The sequence below is a fragment of the Salvelinus sp. IW2-2015 genome, linkage group LG8 (genome assembly GCF_002910315.2).
Source record: "Salvelinus sp. IW2-2015 linkage group LG8, ASM291031v2, whole genome shotgun sequence".
Classification (NCBI taxonomy): Eukaryota; Metazoa; Chordata; class Actinopteri; order Salmoniformes; family Salmonidae; genus Salvelinus; species Salvelinus sp. IW2-2015.
The window spans coordinates 6,683,209-6,704,259 of record NC_036848.1 but is presented as its reverse complement, the minus strand read 5'-3'; the positions used below and the strand labels follow the sequence as shown (position 1 = coordinate 6,704,259).

General features: G+C 42.6%; 1 protein-coding gene across 2 annotated transcripts; it reads right to left on the bottom strand.

Annotated features, from left to right (window-relative positions):
- Positions 1-302: 302 nt before the first annotated feature.
- Positions 303-4,467, bottom strand: slitrk2 (SLIT and NTRK-like family, member 2). 2 transcript variants are annotated; one of them, XM_070444711.1, is made up of 2 exons: positions 1,703-4,467; positions 303-1,343 (listed from the first exon to the last, which is right to left on the bottom strand). In XM_070444711.1, the coding sequence occupies exons 1-2, from the start codon at positions 3,904-3,906 to the stop codon at positions 974-976; spliced, it is 2,574 nt and encodes an 857-aa protein (XP_070300812.1). In that variant the 5' UTR covers positions 3,907-4,467; the 3' UTR covers positions 303-973. The 2 variants fall into 2 exon arrangements, with proteins under 2 accessions (XP_070300812.1, XP_070300811.1); XM_070444710.1 differs by having other exon boundaries at positions 1,314-4,467.
- Between the last annotated feature and the right edge of the window lie 16,584 nt (positions 4,468-21,051).

Below are 21,051 nucleotides of genomic sequence, written 5' to 3'. Positions count from 1 at the left end.
ATTCCTCGTCAATACACGGTGGTCTATAGATCAAAGAGAGTGCTGTTACCGCCCCTAAACCACCCACCCCCTCCTCATCACATGGAAGCACGCACGCACGCACGCTCACGCGCTCGCAACACACACAACACCACACAACACAACGGACACACAGAGAGAGGGAGAGAGAGAGAGAGAGAGAGAGAAGAGAGAGAGAGAGAGAGAGAGAGAGGAGAGAGAGAAGAGAAGAGAGAGAGAGAGAGAGAGAGAGAGAGAGAGAGAGACGTAAAATCGTAATGCTTAATTCAGACTTGACAAAGTGCATCAGTGAAAATTTAATTGCGCTTATGGCGCATTGTATTGATCATCTATATCATACAATATTATGCAATTCTCTAAATTGTACATCTTGAAAGACACTTAGATATTCAAAACATATTCTCTACCATAAATATCATACACTCTTCAGTTATGTTTAATGTAATGGACAAAAAATTATATTTTACATAAAGATTCTTAAAATACAGCACTTATAAAATGTCAATTTGCAGAAAGCAACGATAAAATACTTGGAGTGCAAAGGCACTTCTGGAATAAATGGATTGCCAAGTGGACGGAACCAGTACATGTGTTTCACACTCACCATCAATAGGCTATTATGTACAGGAAAGTCATTTCATAATTATTCACTTCTGTTCTTCTATTAAAATGATATTTCTTCCCACAGACGAAATAAAATATAGAATATGAAATGCACAAAGCAGTATTTTACATAGTTCTTGCGGTACCTGCTACAGACATTATTTCAAGTAGAAGAAATAATTTAAACCTCCAGTAAAATAGTATAACTGCATATACGTTTACTCAATACAGCTGGAAAATAATGGAGAGCAAACGCTTAGGTTGCTTTGATTGAGTTGGACTCGTCAATTTGTGGAGTACATAGATACATATCGATGTAATCATTACTGATGATAGTAAGTAGGGCCATATCTTACAACTGACTCATTGCAGTTTGTTTTTCCAGAACTTCGAGGTAGTCTGGTTCTGTTTTTAGCTTCCCAGGCAGCAAAGGGTGTTCATTTTTTGATTGTTCAGCATAATACTTTCGTGGAGTCCCATAGAGAACAGTTTTATTCAACCTGTCCTGTTTGTGTCGTCTAGTAGTTTCAAATGGAGGGATGAATTGTCTTTTCGGTAAAGTGCAGAAACTGTAATTCTGATCGCCAGCAGTCGGAAGCTCCTTAACTCTCTCAGCAATGTTTTGATATAGCAGCTCCGGCTGTCGATTGCCACAAGATTGTTTCTCAATGAGTTCCACTGTGCTTATGGTATATGGNTGATGATAGTAAGTAGGGCCATATCTTACAACTGACTCATTGCAGTTTGTTTTTCCAGAACTTCGAGGTAGTCTGGTTCTGTTTTTAGCTTCCCAGGCAGCAMAGGGTGTTCATTTTTTGATTGWTYRGCATAATACTTTCGTGGAGTCCCATAGAGAACMGTTTTATTCAACCTGTCCTGKTTGTGTCGTCTWGTRGTTTCAWATKGAGGRATGAATTGTCTTTTCGGTAAAGTGCARAAAYTRTAATTCWGAKCSCCAGCAGTCGGAAGCTCCTTAACYCTCTCWGCAATGTTTTGATAWAGCAGCTCCGGCTSTCGATTGCCRCAAGATTGTTTCYCAATGARYTCCACTGTGCTTATGGTATATGGACTTGGGGGCAACTCCGACTTTTTAGTGTCCATGGTGCTGAAGCTTAGTTCCTTTAGATTCCTATAGTAGGCCACCTGCTCGCTATCTTTCTGCATGTAGATGGGGTTCTGACACATCTGACCAACGGGGGGAGGGATGTAGTTATACACATGCGTCTCTGTTTTATCTGCAGTGGGCTCTGWGYTATAWGAACCATAMTGTACSTGGAARGAGTTTAWATCTAMATTATTGGCACTGGCGGGAACGCTATCAGCACCTTTGCGTCGTTTCAGCACAAATACGAACAAACCAGCCCCGAAGCAGACCGACAGAATGAAAACCACGAGCAGTCCCAGTATGAGAACCGACAGGGGAACCTCCGCGTGCATCTCGGGCACCTGCTCGTCTGTGGGCGTGATGGCAGAGGGAGGAGTGGAGTCAGTGCTGGGTCTGACGGTGGGGGCCTTGGTTATTGTGATCTCGTTAGGCTCGGGACAAATTGCATCGTTACGCAGAGACCTGAGGAGCCGCCCTGCGTGTTTGGAGGGCGAATCACACGTGATTTCATTTACCACAACGCTGGTGCTGGATAGCTCCATCCAGTTTTTAAGCGCAACGATGTCGCAGGTGCAATCCCATGGGTTCTCCTGCAGGTCGATCTGAATGAATGCGGAGAGCTGGTCGAGCACACCGCGCACCGGCAGGTGGGAGAAGTGATTGTTCCTCAGGTTTAGTCTTGTCAGCATAGTCCCTCCAAAAACATTGTCGGGAAGGGATCTTAGTAGATTGTTGTTTAGGAACAGCAGCTGCAGATTATGTAAGGAGTTAAACGTCTGTGGTAAAATGTCCTTGATAACATTATACTCCAGGTATAAGTATTGAAGGCTCTGCAGCCCCGCGAATAATGATTGGGATAGAATTTCAATGTAATTGCCATTGAGGTAAAGTCTCCGTAGATTAGCTAGGTTTTCAAAGGCCCCATTCTGAATGACAGCTATTCTATTATTTCCTAAGTGGAGGAGCTCTAGTGAGCTGTATTCGGTTAGGTCTGTTCTGTATATGGTCTGCAAGTAATTGCCTGTTAAATGCAATTTCTTTGGATAGGACGGTTTAGGGGTAAGCTCTGTTATATTATGCAATTTCCTCTCCTGGCAGTTGATATTTAATCCACTGTCTGGGTTCTGAGAGGTGCATACGCAAATGCTAGGGCAGGTCATGGGAACAGGGGACCTAGTCTGATAAACCATTATAGGCCCGAACACTTGTTTGTCCTTACTAGACGTTACCCTTTGTGTGGGGCGATTTCTCATTTTAGGGGGACGGGAGGCCCTTGGGGTTTTTGTTGGAGTGACACCGGGGTGTAGGGTGGGAGAAAGGCCGTGGTATTGGGAATCAGAGGGAGGCTGCATTGCGCGGTGATTAGAATCACCAGCATTTCGTCGGGGGCATAGATCTTGCTTTATCAATTGCGTAATGTCCTTGCCATGCAGTCTGAATGGGGTCTCGCACACGATGTCCCCTACAAAGACTGATATGGTGTCCAGCCAGGCTTTTAAGGGGATCAGATCACAGGTGCAGTTCCACGGGTTCTCCTCCAGTTGGATCTCCATWATGCCGCCTATRTGCTCCAGCACRCCAGCAAAAGGCAGCATCTTAAGCCGGTTCCCCCTTAGATCCAAATGCGTTAACATAACGAAACGAAATACATTGTTGGGAAGAGAGAGCAGGAGGTTGTCATTGAGAATCAATACTTTGAGTTTATTCAATTTGCCGAATGCACCTGCTTCAATGGCGCTGATGTAATTATAATCTGTCTGTAAATACTCCAAACTCTCTAAACCAGCAAATGTGTCCTCCTTGATTATCTCCAAGTTATTGTTATTGAGATGAAGTCGTTTTAAAAATCTCAGTCCAGTAAAAGCTCCAGTCTTKATCTCCTGTAACCCGTTGTTCCCCAGATGAAGTGATGTCACATTACCATAACTGACAAACTCGTTTGGATTCAGCCTCGAAAGAAAGTTTCCATTGAGAAAGAGTTGACAGATTTTGTTCGGTGGGGGTTGAAATAGACTAACCGTTGTAAATCCTTTGTTTTCACAGTTGATGCTCAATATATTCTCCTTTTCCTCACATGAGCAGCGGTTCTTACAAATGTCTTTCGAAGTTTTGCGACTCTCAGTTTTCGATGAGAAACTGGTCACAGTTAAAACGCTGAGCAACAAAACGCTGTTCAGCATTTTTACAACAATGTTGCTGAATTATCCAGCATCAACGTTGTATGAGTCTTGGAGTTGGCAATTTCAGTGCAGACATGCAAACCCAAATTAACACAGTATTAGTGTTAAAATGGCACCAGGGCGCACGGACGCGCAGGACTCGCCATTGATCTTCTTACAATCCAAAAGGCAAATTAAATCATGAATCAGTCATCGGACACGTTCTGAGCCAGGCTTGAATGGGTACATTGTTTGTTTGTCAGGAGACTAGCTTCGCAATATACTGCAATCCCCGGTATTACGCACGACCAAACAGGCAGCAGTTTCAAGCATTTCGGTAGCAGCACAATCAGAAACGGCGAGATACTCACTGAGCGACAGAGATAGTACAGTCTCTTCTCGACTTGATCCTACGAAATTCCATTCTTCATTAAATGCAATTTAGTTTTTGACAAAAATACAATATAGGTAGCATATCACTTCRAGTTTTCCTTTACTTTCTCGATGGAAACAGCGAGAGAACCAACTCTGAGATATAGACCGGATGCTGAGGAATAACATGCAGAAGCATCCTCCGCTTGCGCATAGGCACCTACTGAGAGGTCTATGCCGAATTTCTTCYCTACGTCCTCCCACATTCAAGGCATGGGAGTCCTACGTCACTAGCATCGACAACATGTTATACTTGCTAAAAAACAGTTTAGCATTCTTCTCAATAGTAAATGTAAAAAATAACATTATTGTTAGACTAACACTACCGGTACCTCGCCTAGGCCTACCAATGAACATAACAGTAGTAGGATAGGTTATAATAAACACATATGCTAAGGTTATAATAAGAAACGCATTGCCACGGGGTAATAAAAACATTAAATTGGAATACTTCACATGCTATTGTAGAGTACAATATTAACGATGTTAATGGTTTCTTCAGAAAATGTGCCTACTACAATCGAATGCTATTTTACTTTCCCATACAAAATGCACGAGCACATGTATAGAATCTTCAATAAAATATTAAGTTGTATTGAAACATTTAATGCAACTGAAGAAAAAAAAACATTAGTTATTTTAAGTGGATGATTACGTTTTTTGCTCAACCCACCACTAGGAGGTGGAAAAAACACCTCTATCATTTGATTAGCGCATGTGCACACGCGCGCGCGCGCAAACACACACACACACACAGCATGCGCCCAATTCAAAAGAGGAATATTTGGTTTCAAAATACTTTCGCCTGAAATCCGGTTACATATATATGATGAGTCAACACTGTATATATATATTTATATATATATATATAGGCAGTCGACTTGGATACAGATTGATCCACAAAAGTAAAAGCATTAGCATACACAATGTATAAATTCAACCTTACGTTCTGCGCATGTTACTGGGTATGAATGAGCACCACGCCACCTCCCAATAGGACCAGGAAGTGCATGTCGGACACACTGGGAACAGTGTTTGAATGAGCTGACGATGAACATTTCTACCCGGAAAGAAATGTGACTACAGTAGGCCTGCTTACAGTGGTAGCCTACACAYTTCAATGCAACATATAATTTGTCTGTTCACCTGTTYAATTCTACTGTATGTTATCAACTGGTTTCGGTTTGCATAGAGCATAAACTTAAAATAGCCTATCTGATTGGCTCAAGTAAATGAGAGATGCACATGGTAATTTGTTGTATATGTGGGACCCATAGTAATATTAGGCATAAGAAATATACCCCCCCATTTTTCATATTATATTTTTGAGGTAATATCTTTAGACATGACGCTCATTCAGATGGTATGTAAAGCTAGTATTTTAGGATATGAGATAGCTATTGTGGTTATTACTGAGTAATACTCAATGTCAGGCAATGTTAGGCAAACTAAGACACCTCAGAGCTCTTAGATATTTGAACATCAGTAGAAGGAGACGTAGTGATGATACAGGCAGCATGKCTGATGGCCCTGTCTTTATTTTTTTATTTAACCAGGCAAGTCAGTTAAGAACAAATTCTTAGTTACAATGACGGGCYACCCTGGCCAAACCCTAACCTGGATGACGCTGGGCCAAGGGACTCCTAATAACAGCTGGTTTTGATACAGTCTGGAATCGAAACAAGTTCTGTAGTGACGCCTCTAGCACTGAGATGTAGTGTCTTAGGAGCCACTGTCTCTGCGCCACTCGGGAGCCACTGTCTTGTGATTTCGGGAAAAGGAACGTAAACGTTCTAAACTTCTACACGCTTGAATGTTGTCATCATTATTCAAGTGTGCAACAAAATTGGTGAGCTAGCCAGGAGAAATGTTGTGCCACGGATTGGATGACACAGCTAAAAATAGAACCGGACCATCATTGACAGYGGTCACGCTATCTCCGCGAGAAGAGAGGCAGCGCGCATGCAGAGTATGGAGATGGAACAGTGCCAGGATAGCTAAAAGATGTGTGGTTATGTTAAAGTCCCAGCTGAGAATTAGAGGAGGTGGCAAACATTTATCCACCTAATTGTGGAATTAAAGGATGAAGTTATTGAAAAAGAAGGTGATGTAGCCAAGCTGTATCTGAATGACCTGTTCAAGTTAGCAGACCAGCTAAAGCAAAGTGATGGAACTGAACCAAAATAGTATGTTAGGAGCCAAGAAGCATTTGAGAGTGTACAAAAATAATACTCAGATCTCCAGTTGAGTTTTCATGCTGCTACCCAAGCCTTAGCCGAGAAAATCACGAGGTTGAATGAGAAAGTGGGAAACAACGGACCCAGCCCAGGGCCAGTTACACAAAGTGTGCTATATCCACAGCCAAACAGGTTATTTGAAGTGACAATACACAGAAACAAACAAACTCTCATACACAAGTCAAATGCATCCGATTGACATGRGACTGAACAAGGGACACRGTGAAGCTGAAGTCATTGAAGCTGTAGTACAGGCTTTCAGTCCAGGCCTGAACATATGTGAAATGCTTGAAATAAACTCAAAACAACTCAAAACAATCTTAAAGGTGTGTTTCAAGGAGGACAGTTCCATTGACCTGTACCGCAGGCTATTAAACATAACCCAAGACAGTCGTGAGTCCCCACATAACTTTCTTTTCAGTGCAATTGAGKTAAAAGAGAGGTTGTTATTTGCTGCCAGGGAGTAGGGTCAGACGGGTAGTACAGTCCAGAGGTCATGCAGAAGAAGTTATTGAGGTCAGTTAGTACAGGGCTGTTGAGTGATCACATTACGTTTCAACTGAAACATTATCTCGATGATCAAAGAGTGACAGACAAAATGCTAATTGTCAAGATGAATGAAGCAGCTAGCTTTGAGTGTGAAAGACAAAGCAAACTGAGAAAGAATACAAGTAGTAAAGTAGCCAAAATTTACGAAATACAGACTGGGGTGCAGATCCAGCAGCAAAGCCCCAGTGGCGCAGAYGCAATGTTAGAGGTCCAAGATCATTCTTCTCAAGTTGTAAAGAACACCAAGAGTCGTAAAGCCCCAGCAGCAGCTAGTCAAAGGGACGCTGAGCTTTTTGATGTGGTGAAGCAACTGAAGGAGGAAGTGAAGGAAATGCGTAAAAGTATGCACAACCCCCTCCAGTGACTGCACATTAGTCTAGATGGAATGGAAAGAGAGGATGCAGTGTCTGTCAAGAAAATGATACAGGTGATCACTGCTTTATGTGTGGACAATCAGGGGACTTCTCAAAGGGCTGTAGAGCACAAAGGAAGCCAGTGGGAAAAACTGATCAGGTGAATGTAGCAGGCCACGCTGTCTCAGAGCCAAGATGAACAATGACACAATGTATATGAGCTTACAGTATGTGAGAGATATGTGAGAGATATGTGAAAGATTGAAGTGGGCGATATGTGACCGATTGAAGTGAGCGATGTGTGAGTGATTGAAGTGGGTGATATGTGAAAGATTGAAGTGGGCGATATGCAGTGGTGTAAAGTACTTAAGTAAAACACTTTAAAGTACTACTTAAGTAGTTGTTCAGGGTTACTTTACTTTACTATTTATATTTTTAACAACTTTTACTTCACTACATTCGTAAGGAAATTCTGTTATTTTTACTTCATACATTTTCCCTGACACCCAAAAGTACTCGTTACATTTTGAATACTTAGCAGGAAAGGAAAATGGTCCAATTCACACATTTATCAAGATAACAACTTCTGGTCATCCTAATGCATGTGATCTGGTGGACTCACTAAACACACATGCTTCGTTTGTAAATTATGTCTAAATGTTGAAGTTTGCCACTGGCTATCCGTACATTAAGATAACAAGAAAATTGTACCGTCTTGGTTTGSTTAATATAGGGAATTTGAAATTATTTATACTTTTACTTTTAATACTTAAGTATATTTTAGCAATTACATTTACTTTTGATACTTAACTGTATTTAAAACTTTTTCCACCACTGGTGATATGTGAGAGATTGAAGTGGGTGATATGTGAGAGATTGAAGTGGGCGATATGTGAGAGATTGAAGTGGGCGATATGTGAGAGATTGAAGTGGGCCATATGTGAGARATTGAAGTGGGCSATATGTGAGAGATTGAAGTGGGCGATAAGTGAGAGATTGAAGTGGGCGATATGTGAGCGATTCCGAGATGACTTATACTACACCCCTTCATTCATAGTCTACACAGATAACAATCTGCTAACCTATCTATTGACAACAGCCAAGCTGAATACGACGACACACCGATGGGTGGCCGAGTTAGCCGATTTTAAGTTCTCCATCAAGTATCGGCCTGGTGTCACACCCTGACCTTAGAGAGCCTTTTTATTTCTCTATTTGGTTAGGTCGGGGTGTGATTAGGRTGGGCATTCTAGTTTTTCTATTTCTTTGTTGGCCGGGTAAGGTTCCCAATCAGAGGCAGCTGTCTATCSTTGTCTCTGATTGGGGATCATACTTAGGCAGCCTTTTYCCCACCTTTAGTTTGTGGGATCTTGTTTTTGTACTGTTGCTTTCCAGCACTACAGAACTGTRCGTTTCGTTTTGTATATATATATTTTTTGGTGTCATCAATAAAAGAAAGTTGTACGTCTACCACGCTGCACCTTGGTCCGATCCTTCCATCAACGAGCGTAACAGAAGATCCCCCCCACAAACAGACCAAGCAGCGTGGCCAGGAGGAGCAGACATCCTGGACATGGGAGGATATCTTGGATGGTAAGGGATCCTGGACGTGGGAGGAGATCCTGGTCGGAAGGGATCGCCTTCCATGGGAGTAGATGGAGGCAGCGGGGGAGGAACAACGACGACACCGGGGTTCGCGACCACGAAGGAAGCCCGAGAGGCAGCCCCCACATTTTTTTTTGGGGGGGGGGGGCACACAGGGTGGTTGGCGGAGCCAGGTTTCAGACCAGAGCCAACTCGCCGCAATCGCTTTAAGGAGCGTGTGACCRTTCAGGCACCATGTTATGCGGTGAAACGCACTGTGTCTCCAGTGCGCATTCACAGCCCGGTGCGCTCGGTGCCAGCTCCCCGCACTTGCAGTGCAAAAATTAGCATCCAGCCAGGACAGGTTGTGCCTGCTCAGCGCTCCTGGTCTTGTATTTGTTGTTTTTTCGGTGTCATCAATAAAAGAAAGATGTACGCCTACCACGCTGCATCTTGGTCCGATTCTTCCATCAACGAGCGTAACACCTGGGAAATCAAATGGAGACGCCGATGGGTTGTTACGGATACCGCTGGACATGGAGCAGTACATGCACACATGCTCACAGGAAGTGCAGCCTGAGGAGATAACGACAGCTATAATTGCCGTCCCAAGAGCATGTTTGCTGGTTCGAATCCCAGAGCCGATTAGGTGAAAAATCTCTCTGTGCCCTTGAGCAAGGCACTTAACTCTAATTGCTCATGTAAGTCGCTCTGGATAAGTGTCTGCTAAATTACTAAAATGTCAAATGTAATGTAAAATAGTCAGTCACAGAGACACGTCATTTACAGACTGTAGCTACGTGAAACAGTCTTTAGTTCATACAAGTTATAGTTACTGGAAATAGTTCCTGAGTTAACTTTAAAGTTGATACTAAGTCATTGACTGAGTAAAGTACCAGACACAGAACATGGCACGTTTGTCAAGTAATGGGTTATGGTTAAGGGAAGGGTACATACCTAACAGTTAAGACACATTTCCCTCGTATAGGGCAAAGGTAGCTATCACAGTGCATGATGATATCAGCTAGCAACACATTTCATTAAATGAAGATACACGTTATGTGATGGACGGACGACGAGCCGAGGAGCATCCAGAGGAAATACAGAATGTAAGGACTACGTTTATTTTGGAGGGGAGAGTGTGGGACCCATAGTGCTTTTAGGCATAAGAAATAAACACCCCCCTTTTTCATGTTATCATTTTTAGGTTAATATCTTTAGATATGAGGCTCATTCACATGGTACTGTAAAGCAGACTAGTATTTTAAGATATGAGATGGTTATTGTGGTTACTGAGTAATGCTCAATGTCAGGCACTGTTACACCAGCTAAGAGATCTCACAGGCAGACACCCACCTGATTTAAGCCCCACCTGTAAAAAAAGAAGTGGACTGTTTTACATGTAATTCTGATATTAGTTAGTATCACACATTAGTTTATCAAATAATGTAAACCAAAAATAGAGATTTAGTAAAGCAGCATACAAACTTGGTCTCTTTCTTTGTCAGGCAGCTCCATGCAGCTGTTTCAGCCTAGCTCAGTGCTCTCTGTGGTGGAGGGCTAGCCGGCGAAGACGTTGTTCATCTTCTCTGGTTGTGCCCTGATTGGCTCTGGGTTCAGTCACTCATGGGAATTCTACATCACCACCGATGGGAACTCTACATCAACACAGAATCTATGGGAGAGCTAGGCAGTTCAAGCCCMTTGGGTGCTACCATAGATCTACAGTAGAAGTGCCCGTCCAAGAAGGCTCAAGGTCAATGGCCACAGACAAAATGACGTCAAATGACGTTATCTCCAGTAGCTTTGACTGGACTGATCATGTCAACATCACACTTTCAAAATCTGAGCTAGCAAGATAGCTAGCTAGATAAACAGTCAACATCATGAATCATGTCAACAATTTACTGGCAAATCCTTTTCCATCCTTGTCATATGAAGAGAAATGAGAGATAAAATGTCTCGGTAGTCATTGGCAATTGGACATAAACATGACACAAAAAGTCAGAAGTTGCAAATTCAACAATGAGTGGTTTGGAAGGAGGCAGTGGCTAACTGCAAGTGTCGCAAAGCAATCACCATGTTGCTTCCCCTACCTGCTATTCGGTGGAGAGGGTGTGTGGTCCAAGTCTGTTTAAGGAATTAAAACATGAGAATTGTGAATCAAATATATWMAATGCTGTTAAACTGGGATTACTGGGGAAATCATACATTGTGGCTTAGCTAGACAACACATATAGACGAGCCATCGACCTTCACAACCAACAAACGGAGGAGAATAGGTACGTGCTTGCMAGAACTTTAGCATGCATTAAATTGTGTGGCAATTGTCAGACAGCGCTGCGGGGCCATGCCGAGTCGGTCAACTCCTGCCCAGGCATTTTCAGATTATTTTTGTGATCATGTGTGAAGGAGATTACAGGCTACATTATGACGACCACCACCATTTTAAAGCACGATCCAAAGTGAACACCCTTAAAAGGATAAAGACCTTCACTTGCAATTACATCAGCCATAAAGGTTGAGTGCATTGACCTTGCTGTCAATCCAGCATGACTTCAAGTTCATCCACTGAATGCCAGACTTTGATGGCAAAGTAATTGAGAAGTTTGACGACAAGAAGGACTCCTGCGCCACCTTCCTATTCAAGTGAGCATGGCACAACAACGKTGAGTCCAAAAATGTGTCTTGTATGCTGATGCAACAGTGATGTATTATGCCAAGGAGATATGTATACTGTAGCTAAGAAAGAAAGTGTAAACTGTTAGTAGCCCATGTGTCTCACCCTAATAATTTGGTCTCTCTTCCATCAGAACTTAGCCTACTATTCTGAATTGGTGGTACATGTGTAAACCATACCCTATTTTAGAGAAATGTCATCATCAAATATTGAAAGAGCTTTTAAATTATTTTTCTTTTAACGAGGCAAGTCAGTTAAGAACACATTTTTATTTACAATGACGGCCGAGCGGGGAACAGTGGGTTAACTGCAACATATTTTTTCCTTGTCAGCTCGGGGATTCAGGAATTCGATCCAGCAAGCTTTCGGTTACTGGCCCAATGCTCTAACCACTTGGCTACCTGCCACCCCTTTCATTGACTGCTTATTTTCCCTTGTTATTTATCCTATTATTCTGACTTGGTGTAAAGGGAGAATACTGTAAGAGCGGCCATTGTTCTGAATTTTGTCACTGTCCATTTCAAAAGWACTGATTGGCTACGTCCGTCTCAGCTCGCCTCTTATCCGCAGACCACATGTACGGCGTTGTTTGGGCGAGTGGTTTGATGATGTCARCGTTGTGAACAGAGTGCCCCATGGTGGCAGTAGGGTTATCACATGGGCAGGCATTAGCTACGGACAACGAACACAATTGCATTTATCGATGGCAATTYGAATGCTCAGAAATACCGTTAAGGTATCTGTGAACAACAGATAGATATGTAAGGACTGAGGCCGGAGATGAGAAGCAGGCACGGGGAGTCAACATTTAATACGGAACAGACAGGGAAACAAGACAGGAACAGCGTCATCAAACAGGTATACAATGACAAACTACAATTATTGCAGAAGCATGGAGCAGAGCATGGAACCAGACAGATGTAGGGAAGGTAATGACASAGGTGATTGAGTCCAGGTGAGTCCAATAATCGCTAATGCGTGTGACGGGGAGAATGCAGGTGTGCATAATGATGATGGCAGGAGCGAGCAATGCTGGGGAGCCTGGCGCCCTCGAGCGCCAGGGGGGAAGAGCGGGAGCAGGCGTGACAACATATCTGTATTCCCAGTCATGTGAAATCCACAGATAAGAGACTAATGAATTTATTTCAACTGACTGATTTCCTCATATGAGCTGAAACTCAGTAAAATCTTTGAAATTGTTGCATGTTGCGCAGGTGCATCCTGTTTCCATTAAGCATCCTTGAGATGTTTCTCCAACTTGATTGGAAAATTCAATTGATTGGACATGATTTGGAAAGGCACAAACATGTCTATATAAGGTCCAGTGCCTTYGGRAAGTATTCAGACCCCTTGACTTTTTGCACATTTTGTTACGTTACAGCCTTATTCTAAAATTGATTCAATAAAAAAWWTCCCARTCTACACACAATACCCCATAAAGACAAAGTGACAGAAGGTTCATAGAATTTTATTCACTTTTATAAAATAAAAAAACAGCAATACCTTATTTACAGAAGTATTCAGACCCTTTGCTATGAGACTCGACATTGAGCTCAGGTGCATCCTGTTTCCATTAAGCATCCTTGCTTGGAGTCCACCTGTGGTAAATTCAATTGATTGGACATGATTTGGAAAGTCACACACCTGTCTTTATAAGGTCCAACAGTTGACAGTGCATGTCAGAGCAAAAACCAAGCCATGAGATCGAAGGAATTGTCCGTAGAGCTCTGAGACAGGATTATGTCGAGGCAAAGATCTGGGGAAGAGTACCAAAAAATGTTTGACGCATTGAAGGTCCCAAAGAACACAGTGGCCTCCATCATTCTTAAATGGAAGAAGTTTGGAACCAGACTCTTCCTAAAGCTGGCCGACCGGCCAAATTGAGCAATCGGGGGAGATGGGCCTTAGTTAGAGAGTTGACCAAGAACCCGATAGTCACTGACAGAGCTCTAAGGCTCCTCCGTAGAGATGGGAGAACCTTACAGAAGGACAACCATCTCTGCAGCACTCCACCAATCAGGCKTTTATGGTAGAGTGGCAGGACGGAAGCCACTCCTCATTTAAAGGCGGATGACAGCCTGCTTGGAGTTTGCCAAAAGGCAACTAAAGGACTCCCAGACCATGAGAAACAAGATTCTCTGGTCTGATGAAACTAAGATTGAACTCTTTGGCCTGAATGCCAAGCATCACATCTGGAGGAAACCTGGTACCATCCCTACGGTGAAGCATGGTGGCAGCATCACGCTGTGGGGATTTTTGTCAGTGGCAGGTTCTGGGATACTAGTCAGGATCGAGGCAAAGATTAACAGAACAAAGTACAGAGAGATCCTTGATGAAAACCTGCTCCAGAGCGCTCAGSACCTCAGACTGCGGAGAAGGCTCACCTTCCAACAGGACAACGACCCTAAGCACCCAGCCAAGACAACACACGAGTGGCTTTGGGACAAATCTCTGAATGTCCTTGAGTGGCTCAGCCAGAGTCCAGACTTGAACCCGATCAAACATCTCTGGAGAGACCTGAAAACACACTAGACGACCAGTTCTTATAGCCTTTAGCCGTACCCTTATCCTACTCCTCCTCTGTTCCTCTGGTGATGTARAGGTTAACTCTGGCCCTGCAGCCCCCAGCATCACTCCCATTCCACAGGCGCTCTCATTTGTTGAATTCTGTAACCGTAAAAGCCTTGGTTTCATGCATGTTAACATTAGAAGCATCCTCCCTAAGTTTGATKTATTCACTGCTWTAGCACACTCCGCCAACCTGGATGTCCTAGCCGTGTCTGAATCCTGGCTTAGGAAGGCCATCAAAAATCCTGAAATTTCCATCCCTAACAACAACACTTTCCGACAGATTGAACTGCCAAAGGGGGCGGAGTTGCAATCTACTGCAGAAATAGCCTGCAGAGTTCTGTCATACTATCCAGGTCTGTGCCCAAACTATTTGAGTTTCTACTTTTAAAAATCCACCTTTCCAGAAACAAGTCTCTCACCGTTGCCACTTGTTATAGACCCCCTTCAGCCCCCAGTTGTGCCCTGGACACCATATGTGAATTGATCGCCCCCCATCTATCCTCAGTGTTCGTACTGTTAGGTGACATAAACTGTGACATRYTGAATACCCCGGCCGTCCTACAATCTAAGCTAGATGCCCTCAATCTCACACAAATTTTCAAGGGCCCCMTTTTAGATATCATCCTAACCAACWTGCCCTCTAAATACACCTCTGCAGTCTTCAACCAGGATCTCAGAGATCACTGCCTCATTGCCTGCGTGCGTAATGGGTACACGGTCAAACGACCACCCCTCATCACTGTCAAACGCTCCCTAAAACACTTCAGCGAGCAGGCCTTTCTAATCGACCTGGCCCGGGTATCCTGGAAGGATATTGACCTCATCCCGTCAGTAGAGGATGCCTGGTTGCTCTTCAAAAGTGCTTTCCTCACCATCTTAAATAAGCATRCCCCATTCAAAAAATGTAGAACAAAGAACAGATATAGCCCTTGGTTCACCCCAGACTTGACTGCCCTTGACCAGCACAAAAACATCCTGTGGCGTTCTGCATTAGCATCGAATAGCCCCCGCGATATGCAACTTTTCAGGGAAGTCAGGAACCAATATACTCAGTCAGTTAGGAAAGCTAAGGCTAGCTTTTTCAAACAGAAAGTTGCATCCTGTAAAGTCCATGGAGAATAAGAGCACCTCCTCCCAGCTGCCCACTGCACTGAGGATAGGAAACACTGTCACCACCGATAAATCTACGATAGTCGATAATTTCAATAAGCATTTTTCTACGGCTGGCCATGCTTTCCACCTGGCTACCCCTACCCCAGCCAACTTCTCAGCACCACCTGCAGCAACTTGCCCAAGCCCCCCCCGCTTCTCATTCACCCAAATCCAGACAGCTGATGTTCTGAAAGAGCTGCAAAATCTGGATCCCTACAAATCAGCTGGGCTAGACAATCTGGACAATCTGGACCTCTTTCTAAAATGATCTGCCGAAATTGTTGCTAGCCTATTCAACCTCTCTTCTGTATCGTCTGAGATCCTCAAAGATTGGAAAGCTGCTGCGGTCATCGCCCTCTTCAAAGGGGGAGACACTCTAGACCCAAACTGTTATAAACCTATATCCATCCTGCCCTGCCTTTCTAAAATCTTCAAAAGCCAAGTTAACAAACAGATCACCGACCATTCCGAACCCCACCGTACCTTCTCCACTATGCAATCTGGTTTCCGAGCTGGTCATGGGTGCAACTCAGCCACGCTTAAGGTCCTAAACGATATCATAACTGCCATCGATAAAGGCAGTACTGTGCAGTAGTCTTCATCGACCTGGCCAAGGCTTTCGACTCTGTCAATCATCGCATTCTTATCGGCAGACTCAACAGCCTTGGTTTCTCTAAAGACTGCCTCACCTGGTTCCACCATCAAAGTTCAGTGTGTCAAATCGRAGGGCCTGTTGTCCGGACCTCTGGCAGTCTCTATGGGGGTGCCACAGGGTTCAATTCTCGGGCCGACTCTTTTCTCTTTATATATCAATGATGTCGCTCTTGCTGCTGGTGAGTCTCTGATCCACCTCTACGCAGACGACACCATTCTGTATACATCCGGCCCTTCTTTGGACACTGTGCTAACAAACCTTCAAACGAGCTTCATACAACACTCCTTCCGTGGCGTCCAACTGCTTTTAAATGCTAGAAAAACTAAGTGCATGCTCTTCAACCGATTGCTGCCCACACCCTCCCGCCCGACTAGCATCACTACTCTGGACGGTTCTGACTTAGAATATGTGGACAACTACAAATACCTAGGTGTCTGGTTATACTGTAAACTCTCCTTCCAGATTCACATTAAAACCTCTTAGGGATCCCTTACCACTCAAATCCCGTTACCGTGATAGATTTGACAACATCCGGTGAAATTGCAGAGCGCGAAATTCAAATTACAGAAATAGTCATATTCAACATTCATGACGATACAACTGTCTTACATAATTTAAAAGATAAACTTCTTGTCAATCCAGACGCTTTTTCAGATTTCAAAAACGCTTTACGGCGAAAGCATACTATGCGATTATCTGAGGACTGCGCTCCRCATACAAAAGCATGAAAAACATTTTCCAACCAAACAGATGCATCACGCAAGTCAGAAATAGCAATAAAATAAATCACTTACCTTTGAGGATCTTCATCTTTTTGCTATCCCAAAGGTCTCAGTTACACAATGAATGGTCGTTTTGTTCAGTAAAGTCCTTCTATATATCCCAAAAATGTCAGTTTAATTGGTGCGTTTTATTCAAAAATACACCGGTTCCAACTCGCCCAACATGCCTACAAAGGATCTAATAAGTTACCTGTAAACTTGGTCCAAACATTTCAAACTATGTTTCTAATCCAACCTCAGGTACCCTAAAATGTAAATAATCKATAAAATTTAAGACGGAATGAACTGTTTCCAATACCGGAGAAAAACAATGAGGAGCACGCTCTCATTCACGCACACCAAAAGACTTGAGTCCACCTGAGTGACACTTAGAAAGAATACAACTACTTCTTCATTTTTCAAATAAAATACATCGAACAATTTCTAAAGAATGTTGACATCTARTGGAAGCCATAGGAACTGCAGTCTGTGTACTAATAAGTTGGGTTTCCCATAGAAAAGCATTGGAAAATCCAATGACCTCAACAACAACAAAAATTCCTGGGTGGATTGTCCTCGGGGTTTCACCTGCCAAATCAGTTCTGTTATACTCACAGACATTATTTTAAAAGTTTTCGAAACTTTAGAGTGTTCTCTATCCAATACTACCATGCATATGCATATCCTATTTTCTGGGCCTGAGTAACAGGCTGTTTACTTTGGGCACCTCAGTCATTCAAACTTCCGAGTAYTGCCCCCTAGCCTTAATTAAGCCTCTCCAATCCAAAATTAAATCTAGAATTGGCTTTCTATTTCGCAACAAAGCCTCCTTCACGCATRCTGCCAAACATACCCTCGTAGAACTGACTATCCTACCGATCCTTGACTTCGTCAATGTCATTTACAAAACAGCCTCCAACACTCTACTCAGAAAACTGGATGTAGTCTGTCACAGTGCCATCCGTTTTGTCACCAAAGCCCCATATACTACCCACCACTGTGACCTGCATGCTCTCGTTGGCTGGCCCTCACTACATATTCGTCGCCAAACCCACTGGCTCCAGGTCGTCTATAAGTCTTTGCTAGGTAAAGCCCCGCCTTATCTCAGCTCACTGGTCACCATAGCAACACCCACCCGTAGCACGAGCTCCAGCAGGTATGTTTCACCGGTTATCCCCAAAGCCAACACTTCCTTTGCCCACCTTTCCTTCCAGTTCTCTGCTGCCAATGACTGGAACGAATTGCAAAAATCACTGAAGCTGGAGTCTTATATCTCCCTTTCTAACTTTAAGCATCAGCTGTCAGAGCAGCTCACCGATCACTGTACCTGTACACAGACAATCTGTAAATAGCACACACAACTACCTCGTCCCCATATTATTACTTACCCTCTTGCTCTTTTGCACCCCAGTATCTCTACTTGCACATCATGATCTGCACATCTATCACTCCAGTGTTAATGCTAAATTGTAATTATTTCACCTCTATGGCCTATTTATTGCCTTACCTCCCTACTCTTCTACATTTGYACACACTGTACATATATTGTTCTATTGTATTATTGACTGTATGTTTGTTTATGTGTAACTGTGTTGTTGTTTTTGTCGCACTRCTTTGCTTTATCTTGGCCAGGTCGCAGTTGTAAATGAGAACTTGTTCTCAACTGGCCTACCTGGTTAAATAAAGGTGAAATAAGTAAAACAAAATTAAAATGTTTTAAACCATTCCATTCACTGCATTACACTCCATTCCAGCCATTATGATGTACTGTCCTTCTCTCAGCAGCCTCCACTGTTAGAGCTAACTGTTAATGATATAACAACAAGCATTATGAATTTACTGAACATAAATGTAATAATGTTTGTGTATGGTTCAAAATTCAAATCTCATGTGGGCATTTGTTATTATTGAAGGAGAATGTGGTTCTTATCGAGTTGTGCAAATCCACAAGGAGTCAACTACCTCAACTAACTGGTGCCCCCACACATTGACTCTGTACCGGCACCCCCTGTATATATTGTTATTTTTTACTGCTCCTCTTTAATTACTTGTTACTTTCATCTCTTATTCTTATCCGTATTCTTATCCGTCGGTTACTAAGCATTTCACTGTAAGGTCTACACCTGTTGTATTCGGAGCATGTGACTAATACAATTTTATTTTATTTTTATAAATGGTTTCGCTTTTCATCTGTGCTATGACTATGAAATATATGATTTATTCATCTGATTATGGTGCTCTTATACAATTATTCATTTTGTATTTTTTTATGTAAGGCAGGGTTACATTTAACACTAAACACAGTTTTCTTTTACACATAAAACCAATAACTTTGTTGTTGTCCTGATCAATTTGATCATTAAATCAACTACTTTCCACGTTTGTTATTGAAAATAATATCCCCCTTTTTATAAAGTAATTTTTATTACATTTCTCTCATTCCATTGCACTCGGTTCTAACCAAACCTGCATTACCATTTCATAACAATTGGTGTCACTTTGCACTAGCTAGTCAAAAGACTGACGCCATTATGGCTGCCTTTCTCTGCATTTGTGAAAGTTCTGGTGGTGCTCGAATCTATCAATTATCTCTTTCTGAATTAGCCATCCATCTGTAATGGTTGGACAAATGTGTTCATGTTGTCTGTGTTGACTGCTCTGTGGTGGAATTTGTAGATTTTTTACTTTTAGGACATGGAAATTGGTGCCACAAACATTTGTGAATAACCACAACAGTGGAATAAAATAATATGCCAACATTACTGGACGAACAAACTGTCTGACTAACCTTTTTAGGAACTTCAGTATCCCTTGGCTTTGGGTAAGCAGCAGCAGATTGGCACAGGATAAAGAAGATGAAACAAACACATGTATTCAGTGAGTCTACTGTAAATGATTAACTTTAGCTGCATGGTTGTATCAACCTAGCTAGCTAGGTATTGTTAGCTATCTAGCAATATAGCTAGGCTACTAAAGTTAATGTTAGTAGTTTTGTAGCTAGCTATAGATTGTATCATTCTAGTTGTTTTAGAGGACAACTAAACTGCTTTTATTAACTGCTTCATAAATAGTGCCTTCAGATAGCATTCATACCCTGTCTTATTCCACATTTTGTTGTGTTACAGCCTGAATTCAAAATTGATTATATCTACATTTGTCTCACCCATCTACACACAATACACAATAATGACACAGTGAAAACATKTTTTTAGAAATTGTAGCAAATGTATTGAAAATGAAATACAGAAATATCTCATTTACATAAGTATTCAACCCCCCGAGTCAATACATGTTAGAATCTCCCTTTGTCAGCGATTTCAGCTGTGAGTCTTTCTGTGTAAGTCTCTAATAGCTTTCCACACCAGGATTGTACAATATTTGCAGATTTATTATTTTCAAAATTCAACTCTGACAAATTGGTTGTTATTAATCATTGCTAGACAATCATTTTCAAGTCTTGCCATAGATTTTCAAGCAGAYTTAAGTGAAAACTGTAACTCGGCCACTCAGGAACATTCACCATATTCTTRGTAAGCAACTCCAGTTTAGATTTTGCCTTGTGTTTTAGGTTATTGTCCTGATGAAAGGTGAATTCATCTCCCAGTGTCTGGTGAAAAGCAGTGTTATGCAGTAATGTGCTGTGTTTTATTTGCCCAAAACACAATACTCTATATTCAGAACAAAAAGTGAATTGCTTTGCTAAATTGATTGCAGTACTACTTTAGTGCCTTGTTGCAAACTGGATGCATGTTTTAGAGTATTTTTATACTGTACMGGCTTCATTCTTTTCACTCKGTCAATTAGGTTGGTATTGTGGAGTAACTACAATGTTGTTGTAGTTCCTCAGTTTTCTCCTGAACAGTGGGTTAACTGCCTTGTTCAGGGGCAGAATGACACATTTCTGCCTTGTCAGCTTGGTGATTAAATCTAGCAACCTTTTGGTTACTGGCCCAACGCTCTAACCGCTAGGCTTCCTGCTGGTTACTGGCCCAACGCTCTACCCGCTAGGCTTCCTACTGGTTACTGGCCCAACGCTCTAACCGCTAGGCTCCCTGCTGGTTACTGGCCCAACGCTCTAACCGCTAGGCTTCCTGCTGGTTACTGCCCAACGCTCTAACCGCTAGGCTTCCTGCTGGTTACTGGCCACACGCTCTAACCACTAGGCTTCCTGCTGGTTACTGGCCCACGCTTA